This window comes from Haliaeetus albicilla, chromosome 16, assembly GCF_947461875.1.
Source record: "Haliaeetus albicilla chromosome 16, bHalAlb1.1, whole genome shotgun sequence".
Lineage (NCBI taxonomy): Eukaryota > Metazoa > Chordata > Aves > Accipitriformes > Accipitridae > Haliaeetus > Haliaeetus albicilla.
Window position 1 is genome coordinate 17,397,316 of NC_091498.1, and position 18,084 is coordinate 17,415,399.

The 18,084-nt window shown below is 37.1% G+C and overlaps 1 protein-coding gene across 3 annotated transcripts in view; it reads right to left on the minus strand.

Annotated features, from left to right (window-relative positions):
• OTOG (otogelin) overlaps nucleotides 1-18,084 on the minus strand; it is a 113,828-nt gene that overhangs the window by 61,859 nt on the left and 33,885 nt on the right. For all 3 annotated transcript variants that reach the window (XM_069803722.1, XM_069803720.1, XM_069803721.1), the window contains 6 exons: nucleotides 17,875-17,999; nucleotides 16,192-16,404; nucleotides 14,888-15,053; nucleotides 14,284-14,358; nucleotides 10,469-10,512; nucleotides 9,126-9,279 (listed from right to left, as the gene is read on the minus strand). In XM_069803722.1, the coding sequence (XP_069659823.1) occupies nucleotides 9,126-9,279; nucleotides 10,469-10,512; nucleotides 14,284-14,358; nucleotides 14,888-15,053; nucleotides 16,192-16,404; nucleotides 17,875-17,999 (777 nt within the window). The remainder of the gene's footprint in view (nucleotides 1-9,125; nucleotides 9,280-10,468; nucleotides 10,513-14,283; nucleotides 14,359-14,887; nucleotides 15,054-16,191; nucleotides 16,405-17,874; nucleotides 18,000-18,084) is intronic.

The following is an 18,084-nucleotide window of genomic DNA, read 5'->3' on the forward strand; positions in this document are numbered from 1 at the left end:
TGGGCCCTAAAAAAGAAAATTCACAGAAACTGTAGCAGCAGCTTAAAGACCAAAGGTAGGTAAGAATAAGCAAAACAAGAGCAGGAAGTAGAATGACAGGGATTCATGCAGATTCCCATATTCTGCAACCTTTTCCACAGAGGCCTCTGAAAATTTGGCTCATGCATTGCCTGTGCCTCCTCTGAAGTCCCCTTGAGCAAAAAGCATCTCCTGCCTCCACACACCTTCTACTGATTGTTGCGGACAGAAGAGAGCAAAATCATCTCACAAATCACAAGTGTAATGCTCATCACTGCATAAAACCTGGGTACAGGTTTTGCTGCAACAGGAGAATAAAGCAAGAGAGGGACTCTCTTGACATGTCTCATTCTAAGTGGAAAAATACTATGGGAATTAATCAAAGCAACTGAAAGAATGAGAGTAAGAACACTTTCATTAAGCACTTCTTTTTTTCCCCCCATATGTTTTATTTTTAGTTTGTGGTGTAGGGAAGGAACACAAGAAGAGGGCAGAGACTGAGGACCATCAGAAAAAAAAGAGGGTTCAAAGCAGGGGCCTCTCCCACCCTGCTCACAGTCCCATCAGGACTAGAAGGTGGGGGTCATCTGAAAGTACCCATAGCTCTCACAGCTGAATAAGGAAGTGGTACACACTGTGTCATCATCAAGTAGCACATATCCCAAGGCAAGACTGAGGGGAAGGAAGGCTAAGGTTTGTAGTTTGTTCCAGCCTATTTCACAAATAGGAAGTACCTGGACTGTCACTGTGTTGGTGTGATGTTTGATACCTTTCTGTGTCATCTCAGCTGTACCTCGAATCTACCAATGTTACCTGAGGGCTACAACTCAATTTTTTTAATTAAGAACACTTGATTAAAACCTCTCTCTACACGCCCTCCAATAGTACCATTTTCTTCACAAATAGTATGGGTGTAATCCAGTGCTAAAAATCATCTAAGACAGGACTCCATGGGAAAGTGAGGTACCAAAAAAATTGCCATTTGTGAATGGCCAAGAGGACAACAGTAACTGTCCCTGATCTATCATCACTGGTTCTTCTGAAAAGAATTGTACACTTCAGGGGGGGATGAACATTTATTAATTGTGCTTTTGGGGAATGAATGTGTATTTGCAGACACATGCCAAAGTGTCATCCCAGTCTCTTTTCGTAATAAAAAGAATTTCAGAAAGTAACTCCAAATGTAACCCAAGTTTTTCTTTCAAACCAAACGACATACAGTCCAGTGATTCTCTTCTTAAAAACACATGGAAAAACAGAAGGTAATATAAAAAGGTGGTCAAGAATATGACTGATACTGGTGAAGTTTTACTGTGAAGACCAGAACAAGAACAGAACAAGAACAGAACAGAAGAGAACAGAAAAAGAAAAGAAAAACAAAAGAAAAAGAAATTTGCTTGCAGCTAGTGTAAACTACAAAGTAGGAGACCAAGAGCATTTTGGAAGTATTGCAGGAGGAAATAATAAGCACTGAAATGTATCAAAAAGAGTAGTAAGTCTGCGGAGCAGAAGAGGATGGAAAAGAACTGGATTGTCTTGTTATGGCACTGCAATGGAGGTACATTTACTCTTTGGAAATTGTAGGGTTCGGCGTTCGGAAGATCTCGCGATGTCACGGAAAGTTAGAGGGTTAGTCGCAGCCTTATGATGTGTCTGTAATCCCACCTACCCTTGTTAGTATAAAAGGAATTGACTGCGCAATAAAAGGCGGAAGTTGGCGCTCACACTGTGTGTGTTATCTGTCTCTTTCCCTGGTCTGGGGGTGATCAGTGATCTAATCGCGGCACCTTGATATGCGGCGAACGCTACAGGAAATAAACTTTAATCCAATAGCTTTAGCATGCTGTAACTCTATAGCCATCAGAAATAGAAATCAGCAAATAAACCCCAGTGTGGATAAATATGCATTCCTGAAGCACCCAAATACATGAATGCTGATGCAGTCTTTGTAACAGAATTGCACAGTAGAGTGCAATATCCATGATGGTATCCCCATGGGGGGTAATCCTTATTTAGCTGGAAAACATTAAGTCTTCCTGAGAGACCTCTCCAAAACTCTGCCTAAACCAGAAGAAGATTAAAAATACTTAGCATGATAGCAGTGGCAGAGCTATCCAGAAGAGGTGTGAACAAAACACTACTTTTATTTTCATGCTAATATTAATACCTTCTGAGCTTTACTTCCCAAACTGAGAAGCAGTAGGTCTTTTGAAAAAGGATACTAAAAACATACCAAAAGGACAGGACTTTGAATTCATCTAAGGAGACATATTTTAAGACATGAAACAGTCAACGTAATTACTTCTATTAAAAGTTAGTTTTCTAAAAATATTTGATACTGAATAGCATTCTTCCTCCATTATTAGATTTGTTTGCCCATAGACACATTTATAAGATGATGAAATCCATTGGGTTTTTTGTGCAAATAAGAAAGTGATGAATTTTCTTTTTTAAGCTCCTTACATGTTATTTGGTACAGTACACCACTTCAGAAACACAGTGATAATTTAGAAATTTTTGGAGGAAAAACCTAGCATGATATTCCTTTCTTAGTTACAAAACTTCATGACAATTACAGAATACTGCAGCTTTCAGTTTACTATCTTTTCATAGCTCTATTTTATGAGAGCAGTAAGTGATGAAAAAAGAAACAGACCTAAAAATTCTTATTGCAGTAAATTGGCCCAAATATAGTACAGTCCAGGTCCAGCACAAAAGATAATCTGTGACATAGAATACTCTAACAGTTGTCTTCAGGGGTGGAGTCTTGTCCTACCATGCTAGAGAACACTGTGTCCAGCCTGGAAAGGCCATGTAACTCCACACCACTCATTCAAGACAGAAACTGGGATGGATATTGAAACACTAGCATCAAAACCTGGTCCCACAAATGTCCATGATGTCTCAATGATATAACTCAGTGTGCCAACATTGAAGCATTTGGAATCTGGGGGAAAAAAAAAAAATGCATGTACTTTGGAATTGCATGTACTTTGGTACCAAGAAAATTAAAATCCCAGTTAACTTTCTCCATTCTGTGAAGTGTCAACCACAAGCCACATCTACAGAAGTTCATGGCTGTAAAGTTGGCAAAATGGGACCTCAGCTTTTTGGGTCCCCCCCCCCGCTTTAGTTTTGGGAGTTTTTTTGGGTGGGGGGCAGGGAAAGAGAGATTGAGGGATTGGTTTTGTTTTTCCTAAATGTATGTAAGAAAAAAAAATTCTCAGAGATCCTGCTTAAAAAGGTGGCTCAGAGTTATAGACAAAGCATATAGTGGAGGGGAAAAAAGAAAACTTTGATAGAGCAACGTCATCTTGTATTCTTGAGGTTCAGACTCATAGATCATGAAAATAAATACACATACTTGGAGAAATGGAGCCCAGTATTTCAAAAAAGCATGTAAGCATTCCTTTCATGGTTCAAACTATGATCCCAAAATCTGTGTTCTTGGTCATTCTACAATGATGTTGACACTCTTGATAAATACCAAGTTGGGTAGTGGATGCTGCTGAGCTGTGAGAAGTTAAGTGACCTGGACCTACTAGCAGCCAGCTGAGAATTCATTTTTTATTCCCTTGCACTACTAACATTGGGAGGGGGAGGGGGGAGGAGGGAAATGATACCACTGAAACAAAGAGAAAATTACAGCTAGTTTTATAACCTTGATTAGGAAGAAAAGTTTGGTTATGATTTAAAGTTCAAAGTTAATCATGCCAAAGATTTACTAAAGTTTCAAAATACCCAGGAGTTAGCACAGACTCCTTTACTTAGTTAATTGTATAGCAGTTGGTTTAATTAACATAGCTTATAGAGGGGACAAAACCACAAAAGGGAAAAAAATGTGGAAGATCTAATAAGTAGGTAACACTGAGGTCCTAACAGAAGTAGTAGAAATAATTACTATTTGCATTTGGGGCAATATGTATTGCAAATTATTGACATAACCCTCAGAATTTGTATTTATTATTCTTATTTAGGGGCTGGAGGGCCTTGGTTTTTACAGCAAGATGGAATTAATGTATAATATACATGGAAATTATTAAATATTTCAGTTAATAGAAATATGGATGGATAGATAACACTAATGCATATTATTAATCAAGTCAGTCCAAATAAATGCATATGTCTTCAAAAAGATGACAGTGCTTTTCTTGTGGTAGCTTTTCTCAAATGAGGTGCTTGACAATGAAAGGATAAAAAGAACATACAGCAGGTGGACCCCAATGTTCAGTTTTCTCTTCTAGTAGGGACATTTAAAAAGATGCACTTAGTTATATATAAATACTTTTTAAAAGGTCACATATAAGGAAGAAAATTCCCTTTACAAAAAAACCCATCTGTTAATACCTACTCATTTTTTCTTTTTTAATGATGCATACTCAGTTTTACAAGTCTCAATCCATTCTTCACTGTAGTAGCATTTTTTGTGGTTATTTCAGAGCATTAGCTGAGATCAGGAAGCAAGGAGCAGAAACTACCCACCCAACTTCAGTCTGCAGCTTATAATCATAAAGATACATTTATCCTTTCTTTAAACCCCAAAGTGCTATTAGAACCTGCTATACTTAAAATGAATCCATCAAAAAACCTCAAAATTGATAAAAATAGGATTAGCACAGGTATCAGACATCACTGGTTGAGTTCAGGCTGTGCAGCTTAGCTGGACTGAACTAGTATTGTTTAGTTCACACACCGTGACAACTCTTCTGCTCCCTGAGGCAGGGTCCTTCATGTTACTCAGTGTTACAAGTTCTGTAATTTCTAATATTTTTATATATTAAAAAAATTTGACCTTTGGTTATTCTGAGGGGCCCTCTATTAAGAGAAGGGAAATTTTAAGGGGGGGGGGGTAATGGCTTTTAAAAAAAGGCATGGGATCAATTATATCCAGTAGAGCCTCTATGTTCTATATTGTGACCTATGACATAGATAAACCTGTAATATTGACGCATTCCATCTCTGACATCAATTAATATTTCAAAAGCATTGTAAGGTAATCCTTTAACAAATCCTGTGTTAAATTATCAGTCCTTTTTCATTTCTGTGTGCCTCGTAGGACAATGCACAGGGAACATTTGCAAATCCCTTCCAGGGATCCTTGGCATTGCAGTATGGAGTTCTGTTCGTTCCTGCAGCCCCAAGGACTACATGAAGTCTTCACCACTACTACTGGTTAACATAAAAATAGCAGGGAGGCTGCTCTAAAATGTTGGTGAATCAGGCAAAATAATTACATATGCATTATGATTGTGGCCTCTATGCTGCAGTGATATGGTTAATAAATTCCAAGAACACACACCCGCACAAAACAGTACCAAGTAGCCACCAAAATTCCAGCTAACCCTCAACTGTCAGTTTGAAAATCTATATACATTGTGTATACAGTACAGTTTTTTTATACTGTACACTATATGAAGTATAGAACAGCCAAATCCAACTCATGGTGCAGTGAAGGGTAAAATCAATGGGGGAAGTGAGAAAATACAAATAAGTTTCTTCAGGAAAGTGACTGTTGTTCTCGACAAGAACAATGAGAGCAGGTTATAAAGAACAATGAACAGAAGCTGGCTGTTTCAGAGATCATTATTGGTGTGATTAGAGACCATGCAAAACACAGAACAGGACAGGCACAAACCAGCATAAGTCCATTTGTGGTAAACATGTCACATGGTATGCAGAAATATAGGAAATACTACTTTTTTTTTTTTTCCCCTCGCTTTTTCTTTCTCTCTGTCTTTTCTCTTTGTTTCTTCTGCAGTCTGGTTAGAGTCTGTGTTCATGTCAAATCACACATTTGGTATAGTTAAAGAGGAAAAAAAATTATTTGAATCATAGCAACCCAGAAGCAGAAAGTGTAATTCAAAGATTGAACTGGAAAAATTATGAATTGTGTTGTAAACAGAATATTACCTCTTTTTCTGGAATGCAGCATGGAAACATAGGAAATTGCCATTTAAACAGTGCCAGATGAAAAACAGAAAAACCACAAAATCTGAAAAATCACTGAATATGTCAGCGAAGCAGGGTGGAACAATATTAGAATGTGTGTTCCATGAGAATTAAGTGTTCTACCTCAATCACTTCTAAAACAGAGGGAAAGTATATGATCATAATTTTTATACCTTAAGAACTGTAACCCATAGAATGGGAATGATCTCCTGTAAATTTAAGTATTTACAGCATAGTTACTTGCATCTGATTTATTCACTGCAGACTAAAAAGGAGGTCAAATGATTCACACTCAGAGACAACTGCTACTTTTCACTATGATTTACTTATTTTGTATTGAATTTCCATTTCATGCAAGTTCCACTAGAATGTACTCTAAGCACAACAAAGAAGGAATGCTACAAATAGTGAAGTATTTGAAAGAATATTTCACTCTCCAGACACTAGAAAAATAGACTGCAAAATAAAAATATTGCCCTCTTGAAATCTTAACACCACTTTCTGCAAATACATGTTCTTTGACTCTCTTTCTGTGTTAAGTATCTTCCATGGTATCACTGAAGAATAATCATCCCACTGAACAGATTGGTAAAATCCTTCCTCCTGAAACAATGCAGCTTCCTATACAGGTTTCTCAGCTGTGACATACTCACTTTTCTGCACCAAGTTTGTTTTTTATTGTTTACCTAAATCAATCAAAACTAATCAAGCATGTTAAACTGATTTCATTACTGCTTAAATCTGCTTAAGCTTACAGATAATGAATGAAGCTAAACTAATGCAAGATCTCGAACAGGAACAAAAGCATGAATAAAGTAATGAAACTAATGATTTCAGGTAAAGAACTAATGTTAAGATCAAAGAAATTCCATGGCTGGTTTACCCTTTTAAAGTGGACAATGTCACCTCAGTTTTATATTTCACCAGTAAGAACTGATTGCCTTGAAAGGTGATTTTGAAGTTGCACACATTCACAGTGAATTTGAATCCTGCACTACTTGAACTGTCATGAACATAGGATAAGGTGCTGTTTGAAGGTAATGGTATTTGTTCCATCTTTCTCTTCCAACAATTTGGTTTTGTCTTACTGTGTTGCTCTGACTCGAGGTCAATCTGCAGTACAAATGTGAGTGTGAATCCAGTGACTGACTTAAAACATTAGGACTATTCAGATCCAACAGCTTCAATTCAAAAGCAACTATTATTAATATAATCAATACATTAAGATTTGTTGTTTAAATAAAAGAACCTGCATAATTAATACATGAAAGTCTCTTGTGTTTCCAAAAGCATACCTAAAAGCCACACACCTTCAGGACCACCTTATTTTTTCTTAAAGCAATCTCAAATAAAAACAAATGTATATACAGTATAGGACCACGGAGTACAAATACTTAAAAGATATCAGATTTGACTAGCTTGCAAGTAACTCTACAATTCTCAGTTTATTTTAAAATAAACATATGTGATTCTTGGATTACACCTTGTATTCCAAACCATGCAGTTTGTGATCACGGAAACAAGATGTTGCCATGTTAAATTTCATGTAAAAGGACTGGCAGAACCTGCAAACTTGTTCCCTTGCCTTTTGAGGAAGTGTCCTTCAAACACTGCATAAGCACTTCCCTGTCAGTCAGAACCTGGGACTATATATATTAAACACATAGAAACAAATAAGTACTTTGTCATTTCTACTTCATCAGTAGAGATTGATATTCCTGGTTCAAATCCTAGGCTTGTGACACTGTTTCCTAGTTCTAACTTAAGCACAGAGGAGAAAGTCCTACAAAACAAAAAAGCCCCCCCCCCCCAAAGCCCAACAAAAAAGTTTGTGTCAGTATCTCTTCAAGCTCTATCAGTGTACAGCCATAGGAGAACAGAATTAAGTTTGCCAAAGTTACGATAAATACAGAACTTCTTAATTTTGTATTTTTGTCTCTAGGAAATCATAAAACTCTGCCTCTTGTAACTATACAAATGTATTATCAGAGCTTTGGGATCACCAATACTTAACACTGAGCCTTCCAATGCTAAAAAACATTTTCATTGCTTAAATTCCAGAACTCACTCACACCAGGACACAGTAGAAAAGTTCACAATCCCAGTGGTCATGCACAGCAAAATAGATCATATGAACTTTTTATTCTCTTCTGATTTGCCTGCCATACAGTGCTGCTGAAGGTAGCCATTGGCTTTAAAGGGTATCAGCCAGGTCCAACAGGATGAGTTTTTGCAATTCTGAAAATGTCTGCCTCCAGTTAATTTCAAAATCTATCTTAGCACTGTACTTTTTTTCACCAATGTACCACATTGTGAGTTGGACTAATTATGGGTTCCATTTCATGTGAACAGTTAGACATGTCATGCTTCTGAATGTTAAGGTAAAAAACAGAAGTCTGAGTAGCAATCTTTTACCATGACACAAAAATCTACATATAAATGAGCAAGTCCACTGACTTCAACTGAGCTCTTTCAATCCAGTTCAACTGAGGATCTGGCTTTTACTCTTTGTTTTGAGGATACTCTTAAGGCATTAACGCTAATTTTAGAATGACAATACTCAAAAACTTCCAAGCTATGTGCTTAAGAGACTAAATCCCGTCAAAAGCAACATAATTTAAACACATAATCGCTATTTTGATATTCACAAATCTCTCAGCAATACGGTGCTTGGTTCCAAAACACAACAGCTCATCTACACATTTTCAGCATAAACAGCTGAGAATTAAAATATTCTTTTGAGGGAAAGAATACTGTAAATAATGCCTAGGAATGAAGAAACAAGCCTCCCTCAGTGAAATGTTCAAATAAGAGGTTAGATATCTGAAAAAAATTACCTGGGTAAACATGATTCTGCTGTAGTACAGGGATTGGATCAAATAATTTCAATGCCCTTTCTATATTCTTGTTATTTTGTTTTTATTATTGTGAGGTATTAGACCTTTGGCTCCACCTGTCTTTTGGTTTACTATTTCTTATGTCTTCAGTGGCCCATATCATTGTGTGGTAAGCCTTCACAAGTTGGATGCTCACCCTTGACACCTCGTATTCTCCAAGTAGAAATGTGGTATGTCCTCAGCAGAATTAATTACCCAATGGCTACTGAAGGTAGTCATCTATGCTTATGCACCAAAAGATGCAAATCTGTCTGTACTCACCCCAGTGGACAGACACAACCTGAAACACAAGGAAGGTGTGCTGAGAAAGTGAGGTTTAGCAGCTGATTCTCACAAGTTCTCTCTCTGCTGAGTTCAGGATCAACTTGTGGATTACTGCAGTTAATATAAATCTGTCCAACTGGGCAGCTGTGTGCTGGGGGAAAAAAGTGATAAACACATTAGTCTTCACACCTGAAATTTTGTACTCCATAAAGGTATGCAATAGATTTAGATTGACAATATGTTAACACAAAAGCGTAACATCCAGTAACATCCAATTGCCTGTCTCTCCTGAGCATAGTTAGCTTCACAAAACCCCTATAAATCTCATACAAAATACTGAAATGAATATACTCGTTTAGTAAAGGACATGACTTTCTAAATGGTCACTTAGGAATCAGCCCTCCAAAACAGAAATGCAAAGTACTACCAACAGAGAAACAGAAATCAACAAAAAAGCAAAAAATTTCAATACAAGGTCTGAGAGCTGGATGCAACTTTCCATGCTGGAGCCACTGACTATGAACAAAACAACTCCACTACACAATGGCTTTTAGGTTGCGCTGAGCATACTGCGTATGTGCAACAGAAATGCCCAAAGTGGTGGCAGTGTTTTAAAGTGGTTTTGGTTGGTTGCTGGGTTTTGTTTATTTATTTATTAGGGAGAGAGGTTCTGGGTAATTGTCAAATCAGTACAACCACCGCCTTCAGGTGCACAGGGAACAGATTTCTGCTGAAGGCCAAAGAGTTGGCAATTCTAGAACTGAAACCTCAAATAAAAGTCCTTCTCACTGAAGTAAAAGGAGCATCATAACAGTATGGACCATAATACTTAACGACATGTAAAATATGCTGTAATAGAAAAAGCACTTGTTACATTTTTTTTTTTAGGTATGACAGAAGAAACATTATTTTTTCATATTTCAGTTACTCAGGGTTTGTGGAGGAATGAAAAAATACCTGGGAAAAATTAATGTCAATGTTCAGTTCCTACAACCATGTTTTAGGGGGCAAAGCTAACCTTTGTTCTACTGAAGTTCTGCTGTTTCTCATGCAGCTAAGCATGTTTACATTAGCAATCTAAAAAAAAATAATAGTATTTTAAAGCTCTGGGGAAAAACATGTTGCTCAGCTTTAATAGCATTCTGGACAGTTATGCTGCTGCTTTGCACCAGCCTCACTTTCAGTCACACAAATGTGTAATTCCTGAATTACAGATCCCCTGCTGCAAATTATTCATTTGTACATATTGCACAATCTTCTACTACAGATAAGGTGTTCCACAGAGATTGGAGGATACATATTCATTGGAACTGAAGTATCTTTTCTCTCTCTTCACTCACCTATTATGTTGTTATCACAATTCATTACTCCATCCCTGCAGTGGCTGAAATAAAAATACATCAAGATGTAAAGAGAGCCAGGAAGATCTGAAATATTAATGTTTTCTGTTTAATAATGAAGCATTCAGTAGGAATCAATACAAAATAACTTATGAATATGTTTGTATTGAATGTTAGAACTGTGGATAAAGTCTGCATTGCATTAACACCTGAAGAATATTAATTATGTTTCAAATTTTTGCTTTCTACATAATGTTACTATTAGTTAAAATGCCTGGGCTAACATAAAATTACATATAGAAATACACCACTATACTGCTCCCAAAGATGTCAGTGCAGTAAGAACAAAGCAAGCCCTGCACATAACAGAATCATCATTATGTAAAACAAAAATGCAATGAGCAATAGCAGCAAAATGAAACAAAACCCTAAACACACATATGTACATGTTACAGCAAGCTCTGGGTATGTACTCTTATGCTCCATTTTCCACACCATCAGCTTAGAACTCTGCTGAAAAGCAAGCTATTAGTTTATGTGAAAATCTTGACAATATCAACAGTTCTTAACTTATCCCATAGTTGAAGGTAAAACCCCAGTGTTGAATATAATACAATCACAAGCTATTGTGACTGCAACAGTTTTTTGTACTGAACTGGAATGGCTTTTCCCCATACAAAACACAGTAACAGTAGACTAGTAACTTCCTCTTTTCTCAACCACTCCTAACGTGGATCATGAACAATCTACGCATCTGAAAACATCTCCTAATACAGTGAATTTCTATCTCATTGTCCTGGTTTCAGCTGGGATAGAGTTAATTGTCTTCCTAGTAGCTGGTACGGTGCTATGTTTTGAGTTCAGTATGAGAAGAATGTTGATAACACACTGATGTTTTCAGTTGTTGCTCAGTAGTGTTTTGACTAAAGTCAAGGATTTTTCAGCTTCTCATGCCCAGCCAGCGAGAAAGCTGGAGGGGCACAAGAAGCTGGCACAGGACACAGCCAGGGCAGCTGACCCAAACTGGCCAACAGGGTATTCCATACCATGTGTCATCACATCCAGTATATAAACTGGGGGGAGTGGGGGCAGGGGGGATTGCCGCTCAGGGACTAACTGGGCATCGATCGGCGGGTGGTGAGCAATTGCACTGTGCATCATTTGTACATTCCAATCCTTTCATTATTACTGTTCTCATTTTATTAGTGTTATTATTACTATTATTATTAGTTTCTTCTTTTCTGTTCTATTAAACTGTTCTTATCTCAACCCAGGAGTTTTACTTCTTTTCCCAATTTTCTCCCCCATCCCACTGGGTGAGGGGGAAGTGAGTGAGCAGCTGCATGGTGCTTAGCTGCCAACTGGGGTTAAATCACAACACTCATTTATAACAAAATGAGTGTTTCTACTATTCTACTGTTCTTGGGCCACAGGAAGAAACAGTGATGCAGTTGCTAATTTTTATCCTCACGCTGTCTCAAACTAATTTTGCTTCAGCAATATGATGGGAATCTGGAATAGCAACCTATTGTGAGTATTATCAGAACCAACTGGAACTACAGTTCATAATCAGAACCTAAAAAATTCAAACTACTCTATGCTAACCAAAATTCAAAATAAAAATTTTGAGTTAGTGTATCATAAAGCTTGTAATTTGTATACCCATTCACATAAGCAAAATATTAAACAAAGAGGAACCGATAAAACATGTTTCCCCTACATATCACAGTTCAGTAAAGAAACAAGCAAACTGCATAAATCTCAACCCTAACAAGATACTGTATGCAGGAAAGCACTGAGCAACATGATACTGTCTGCCCCTATCTAATTCCAGCCAAAATAGTCTAGTACTTTTATAAAATGGTAGCAGATCTGATAGCAACTCATTGTCAGGGAAAAATGTAGCAGCACTGGCTTCGTTTCAGGTTCTGTGCTTCACTAGAGAACCTGAGCCCATGAACTCCAGCACTATTCTCCCATTCTTTTGCAACGGCTAAGACGTCTGCAGATTCAGAATAAAATTGTGTATATGCTACAGCCACTCTGTTGTGATGTTTGGAGTTGTGGATGCACCCCAAAACACTGCAGGAAAAGTGTCCTAGTTCAAGGACTTCACAGTATAACTCTGCCAACAGGCAAAGCAGTACCAAAGGGAACTGACAGGGAGGCAACTCAAGAGCTGACATAACAGCAATATCACAATGAAAATATTTTAAAGAACTGGTTGAAAACAACAGAACAGAAAGGCTATTCCATAGACAAAACATGAGAAAAAATTCCAGTTTGAAAGCAGAAGTTCCAAAGAGGAAGTACTTGAGAAGAAAAAGGACAGAGAGAGCATAATAAAGATCATAATTGTTTCTAATAGAAAGAGTGACACAGCAAGCAAAAGTCATGACTAAATAGGAAATACAGATCTCTTATTTTATCTTAAGGACTAGCAGTTGTAAACCAGTGGGTATATTTTAATTAACATGTTCACGTGGAACATAAGCTGCCAGACCCCAACAACTCCACTGAAATGAACAAAAAGATGATTTTCACCTGTAGTAATTTCTAAAAAAATGCATTTGTGGATGATCACATGATCAGTGTGCGTTCAGCCAAATAGCTACCATAGTACTTAGCATGAGTAGCTAAACTAGACCCGGGAGGAGGAGGATAAAAGGATACAAATCAAAGACTCTACCAGGAGAAGCCCCTTCCCATGACTGCCAGTGCTGTCTGACGCATGTTCTGTGAACAAAAATATCCAGGAAGGCAGGCAACAGTGCACCCAAACTTTGCACAGCCCCATATGCAGAATGGGTTGCCTGGTACTCTCCAGGGAATCTACCTTAAGGTAAAGGTAAGCTAACTCGATGATTAAGATACAGATTTATAACAATCAGTATTTATGGACACTAGGCTGCTAACAAGATTAAGAGTGAGAATGAGTGTCTGTTTTCACTAAGTGTCCCCACTGCAAGAGGTGTCTGAGAATATTAATCTCTTATATGGCCTTTACAACAAACCAAAGTATTACTCTGATCTATCACAGACATGATTTGGTCTGTTCTGCTTTTAATTAAGTGTTATGCTTTTAATTAACTGATAGAGGGAGTGAGAGGTCAAACATTACTTCAAGAAAAAAATTCTGAAAGCTTGTTTTTTACAGAACTTGTTGTCCACATTATTTAACCTTTTCCAGATAAAACTAACTGTTGAAAAGGATGCATCTGGCAACAGACAGAATAGTTTAACAAGTTTTCTTCTTTAATGTCATGACTAGGCAAATGGAAGAACAAGAAGACAAGAACAAAAGCTAAATGTAAGGAACAATAACAGAGATGCTTATTTACCTTTGGTTGCAGTTGACAGTTATTTGTGTTGTTTCTTAGTGATAAAGCCACATTGCTCTTTTACACTGATCTATACTAGCAAAGACAGATTCTTAATAATTGTTCATAAATGGATTTACAATCTGGTATAGGGAAGGAGAATAGCAATGAAGGTCTAGCTGAACAGACTTGAATGGACAGTCAGGAAATGTCTGGGGGTTTCTGGAGCTCTCCACGTTAGTATGGATCTACAAAATGATAGTGGCTTTTCTCTCTACTTTGCACTTCAATATATTGGATTATAAGCACAGCAGCCTGAAAACCTAAATTCTAAAGAAACTCCAGACATGCATAGAAAACAGATGTAGGTTTCTTCTGTATGTGTCATTAGAAAACAACAACAAAAAATACCAACAGGCTAGCCAAAATGATTTGACAGAGCTCTTAAAAAACAGACACCATTCAGTCAGAGGAAGAAATAGTTTTGTATCTTACCATTTTCCCAAAGATGTCATAACATTTTCTCCAGGGGGATAGTCAATTCCTTGAAAATAACAAGGGCATTCATTTCTGGAGTAGAGGAAAAAAAAAAAAACCCACTTAACTGTGATTAACTCAAATTGAAGGAAGAAAAAAATTCCCATTGACTTAATTGCTGTTCAAAGTTCAATTGGTTGCTTTGTTGGTTTTGATGATGTTTTTTGGTTAGGTGGGTGGGGGTTTTGGGGTTGTTTTTTTTTTTAAATACAAGAAATTGATTCAGTAACTACTGATACATACTGTCATATAATTTGAGCACATTCCAAACCAAATCAGTAACAAAGAAGAACCTCTACATTACAATTGACACCTTTTGTATCTCTTATATGCCAAAACCCAGAGAATATGTAACAACTAGCTTTGGTGTGATGTTGGATGAGTGTCAGTACTACAGAAGAGCCGTTTTTGATCAACATATGGGTTCTGTATAATTCTAAGATCCCGCCAAGTTTACAGATGAATAATATCTACAAGGTTACATGTTTATAGCTTTTCACTGACTTGAAATACAGTCGTCTAAAATACTGAGTGTGACTATTAGAACTGCAACTTTACCTACCTCTGTACACATCGTTCAGTCTTGGAATTCAAATACATTCCAGAGGGACAAGCACAGCCTTCAACACAATCACTGCTGCACGTCTCTGGCACAGACAGTGCTTGGCAGGTTCTGCCACAGGTAGATACACAAATACTGTACTCCTTTGTATCTTCACATGAAAGAGCTGTCCAAATGAAACAAAGCTCTCAAATTACAGTGCAAGAGACTCAAGTACCTCCCAACAGTTTTCTGATAAACATCTCTATTCTTTCATTCCCAATCACATTAAATTCCACTAAAATTGCTATCTTGGCACTATGCTGTGTAAACTACACAGATGTAAATCCGCAGTAATAACAAGTACAATGAAGTCTGCACAGTTAATCCTGATTTACACTGGGGAAACCGAACAGTTGAAGCTTTTTTTCTTCTGAATCTGAAAACACTTGGCTCTCATGCATGGGGCTTTGGGAAATGGACAGCATCTTGAAGAAAACGTTAAAAGCAATAAATAAAATGTGTGTACTTTGCAGATGTTGCACCATACCATCTTTTCTTTTATATATGTATCCTATAAAGCTCTAAATAAAAAAAAATCTGAAGTTCTTGAAATAATAAAGATTCACATATTTTAAACCTGACAAGTGTGACTTCTAAAAACTACTCTAATAAAACTATACTTCTAAAAAAGTAAAATAAAATTAAATGGTTTGAACGATTCATTCAGTCATAGTGGACACAGCCATTCATGCTATAATGGCTGCAAGCAAGCTAGTCTTTTTAGATGTACACACAGGTACTCCAGCCTGAGGTACTTAAGCTGGCTCAACTTTCCAAAATCCTCTTTATCATGCATTACAACATGGATAATTACATGATGTGATGAAAACTACCAGATGTTACATTCCTGAATGTTCCTTAGAAAAGATTTTCAGCCTTGTTTATGGAGCCAAACCTATTGAAACATCAGGGGTGTCAGTTTAGGGTTGTTTTATAGGGTTTACAATTCTATAATTAAAAAAAAAAAACCAAACCCAAACATGAGGGCACTACGTGTTTTATCAATATCTTTTGCATCACTGAAAGTTCATATAAACTAAAGAAATTAATATTATCACACTCTATAAGGAATAATCCTCTGAAGACACTGGTACTAATTCTGTCTTGACAAAAAAAGAACCTTGCCCTGTACACAAATCATCGTGCTAGAATTAATCCTCCTCTCATTTAGAAGATTATATCAATTTATTTTTATTTTCTGATTGTCATTCTAAAGTCCTCAAACAGTAATTATTTAAGACTAGAAGTGAAAGGCAACTCACCACAGTCTGGGACACCTCCTCTGAAATCTATCACAACTCCAAATCTTCGGCAATGATGAGCATAATGGGCCAGAGCAGAGCAGAAACAACTCTGTCCACATTTGCAAGTGTCTCTTCTGCACTGCTCAAAATAGGGAACGGGACTCAAATAGGGGTAGCACGGAGCAAAAAGTTCTTTTGTAAGGATGCTACAAGCTTCTGCTGCATAAGATGCTATACAAAAAACAGATTAAACACTGTTTCAGTGACAGAGTTTTAAAAAGACTTAGAATAAAAAGTGTCTTCTATACAATGCAACTGATGATGATTATATACTATTGCCATATATATCCTTCTAACACCTACATAACTGTATGGAAGGACAGAAAAGTTAGCTGCTCATAGTTTTGAACTTGTTCTGGGAATCATTTTCAGGTATTTGGAAAACTTTACAATAGGCAGACAGTGCCTACATATAGTCTCCTATCTATAAACTGATTCATGGATGTGGGTTAGGCAGTAGATGCTACACACCACTCAATTACTTTCATAAACTGAAGAGAGATGTAATCCTGTGTGTTTAAGTCATTCCCAGTAACTTACTTCAATAGGTCAGTATTTTAAAGAATAATCTCTTGTTACCCATTGTTTCAGTTGCATAAGGCTGCAACCACACCCAGAGCTGCTAGGTTGGGGTAGCACTATCGCACAGGAGAACAAGAGCAGTATCAAATAGGTACATGAGAAGCACCAAACAAAGCACTCATCTGAATATCTGAATTCTGAATGCATTAAATAATTGTGCAATAGTGGTCAAAAATATGTTATATTAGCACATCCAAAAAGAGATAAATTTTTATTTCCCACAAAATAAGAGAGATGCATAAACTAGGACTTCAAAATTCCTTTTCCAGAGTTTCTGACTTCCTGTACAGGCCACTTTTGTCTACATTCATGTCCAGACCCACTATCAAGAATGCAGCTTCTTAGTGCTGCATATTGTGTAAATACTTAGAAGACAGGATGACATTGTAGCAGGAGACATAATGATTTCTTAGCACTGCTGAAATTACAGACAAAACCTTAATCAATATTTTACCTCTGTATCTTGCCTAAAAGCGTGTAGAGTCCAAGACAAGTGGTAGAAACTGTGAAATGGATACAACTGATGACCTACAAAGGTCATCATTATTAAAGGATGTCTTAGTGACCATCTGTGGTCCTCATGGCATCAGCCACTAGCCTCGTTCCCCAACTGTAGACTTTCAGCTGAATGTAAAGGCTGGCAGTGCATAAGTATCTTTCTCCTACTCATTCTCCTTCACAGCAGACAACTAAATCAAATGTTTAATTTGTTCAGTATTTTCAAAAATGATTACTGCAATATTTTTGAGTCTCCATCTTAACTAATCACCAATATTAGACATACCACAAACCTTTAACGCATGTGTAGCTTTACACATTGTAATTGCATACCAGAAATAAAAAGGGAGTATTGCAAGTGCCTCTGCAAGTATGAGAAAATACTTAAACAATACTCTACATGATTTGTCAGGGGATTGAGCTCAACAAATGCTACTGTAAATATTCATTTTTTCAGTGGGTAGGACTGGTTATTACTTTACCTGATCCAACTACAATAATCAGCACAGATGTAATAAGTAGAAATGCATTTGTCAATAACAATTGACCTTCACTGCCCACCTGCCTGCAGATGAATATCACAGGGATCCATTTGCGAACTATCATGCACAAGAATGCATGCCGATGAAGTTTTCCATGTGTTTCCAAACAGCTCTGGGGTGCTTTCAGTTACTCCAACTGGAGATCTTTTACAAAACAGAAGTCAGTCACAAAAGATACACTGAATTTACAGAATGGTCTCAGTTTTACCACCCCCTTCACAAGAGCTGA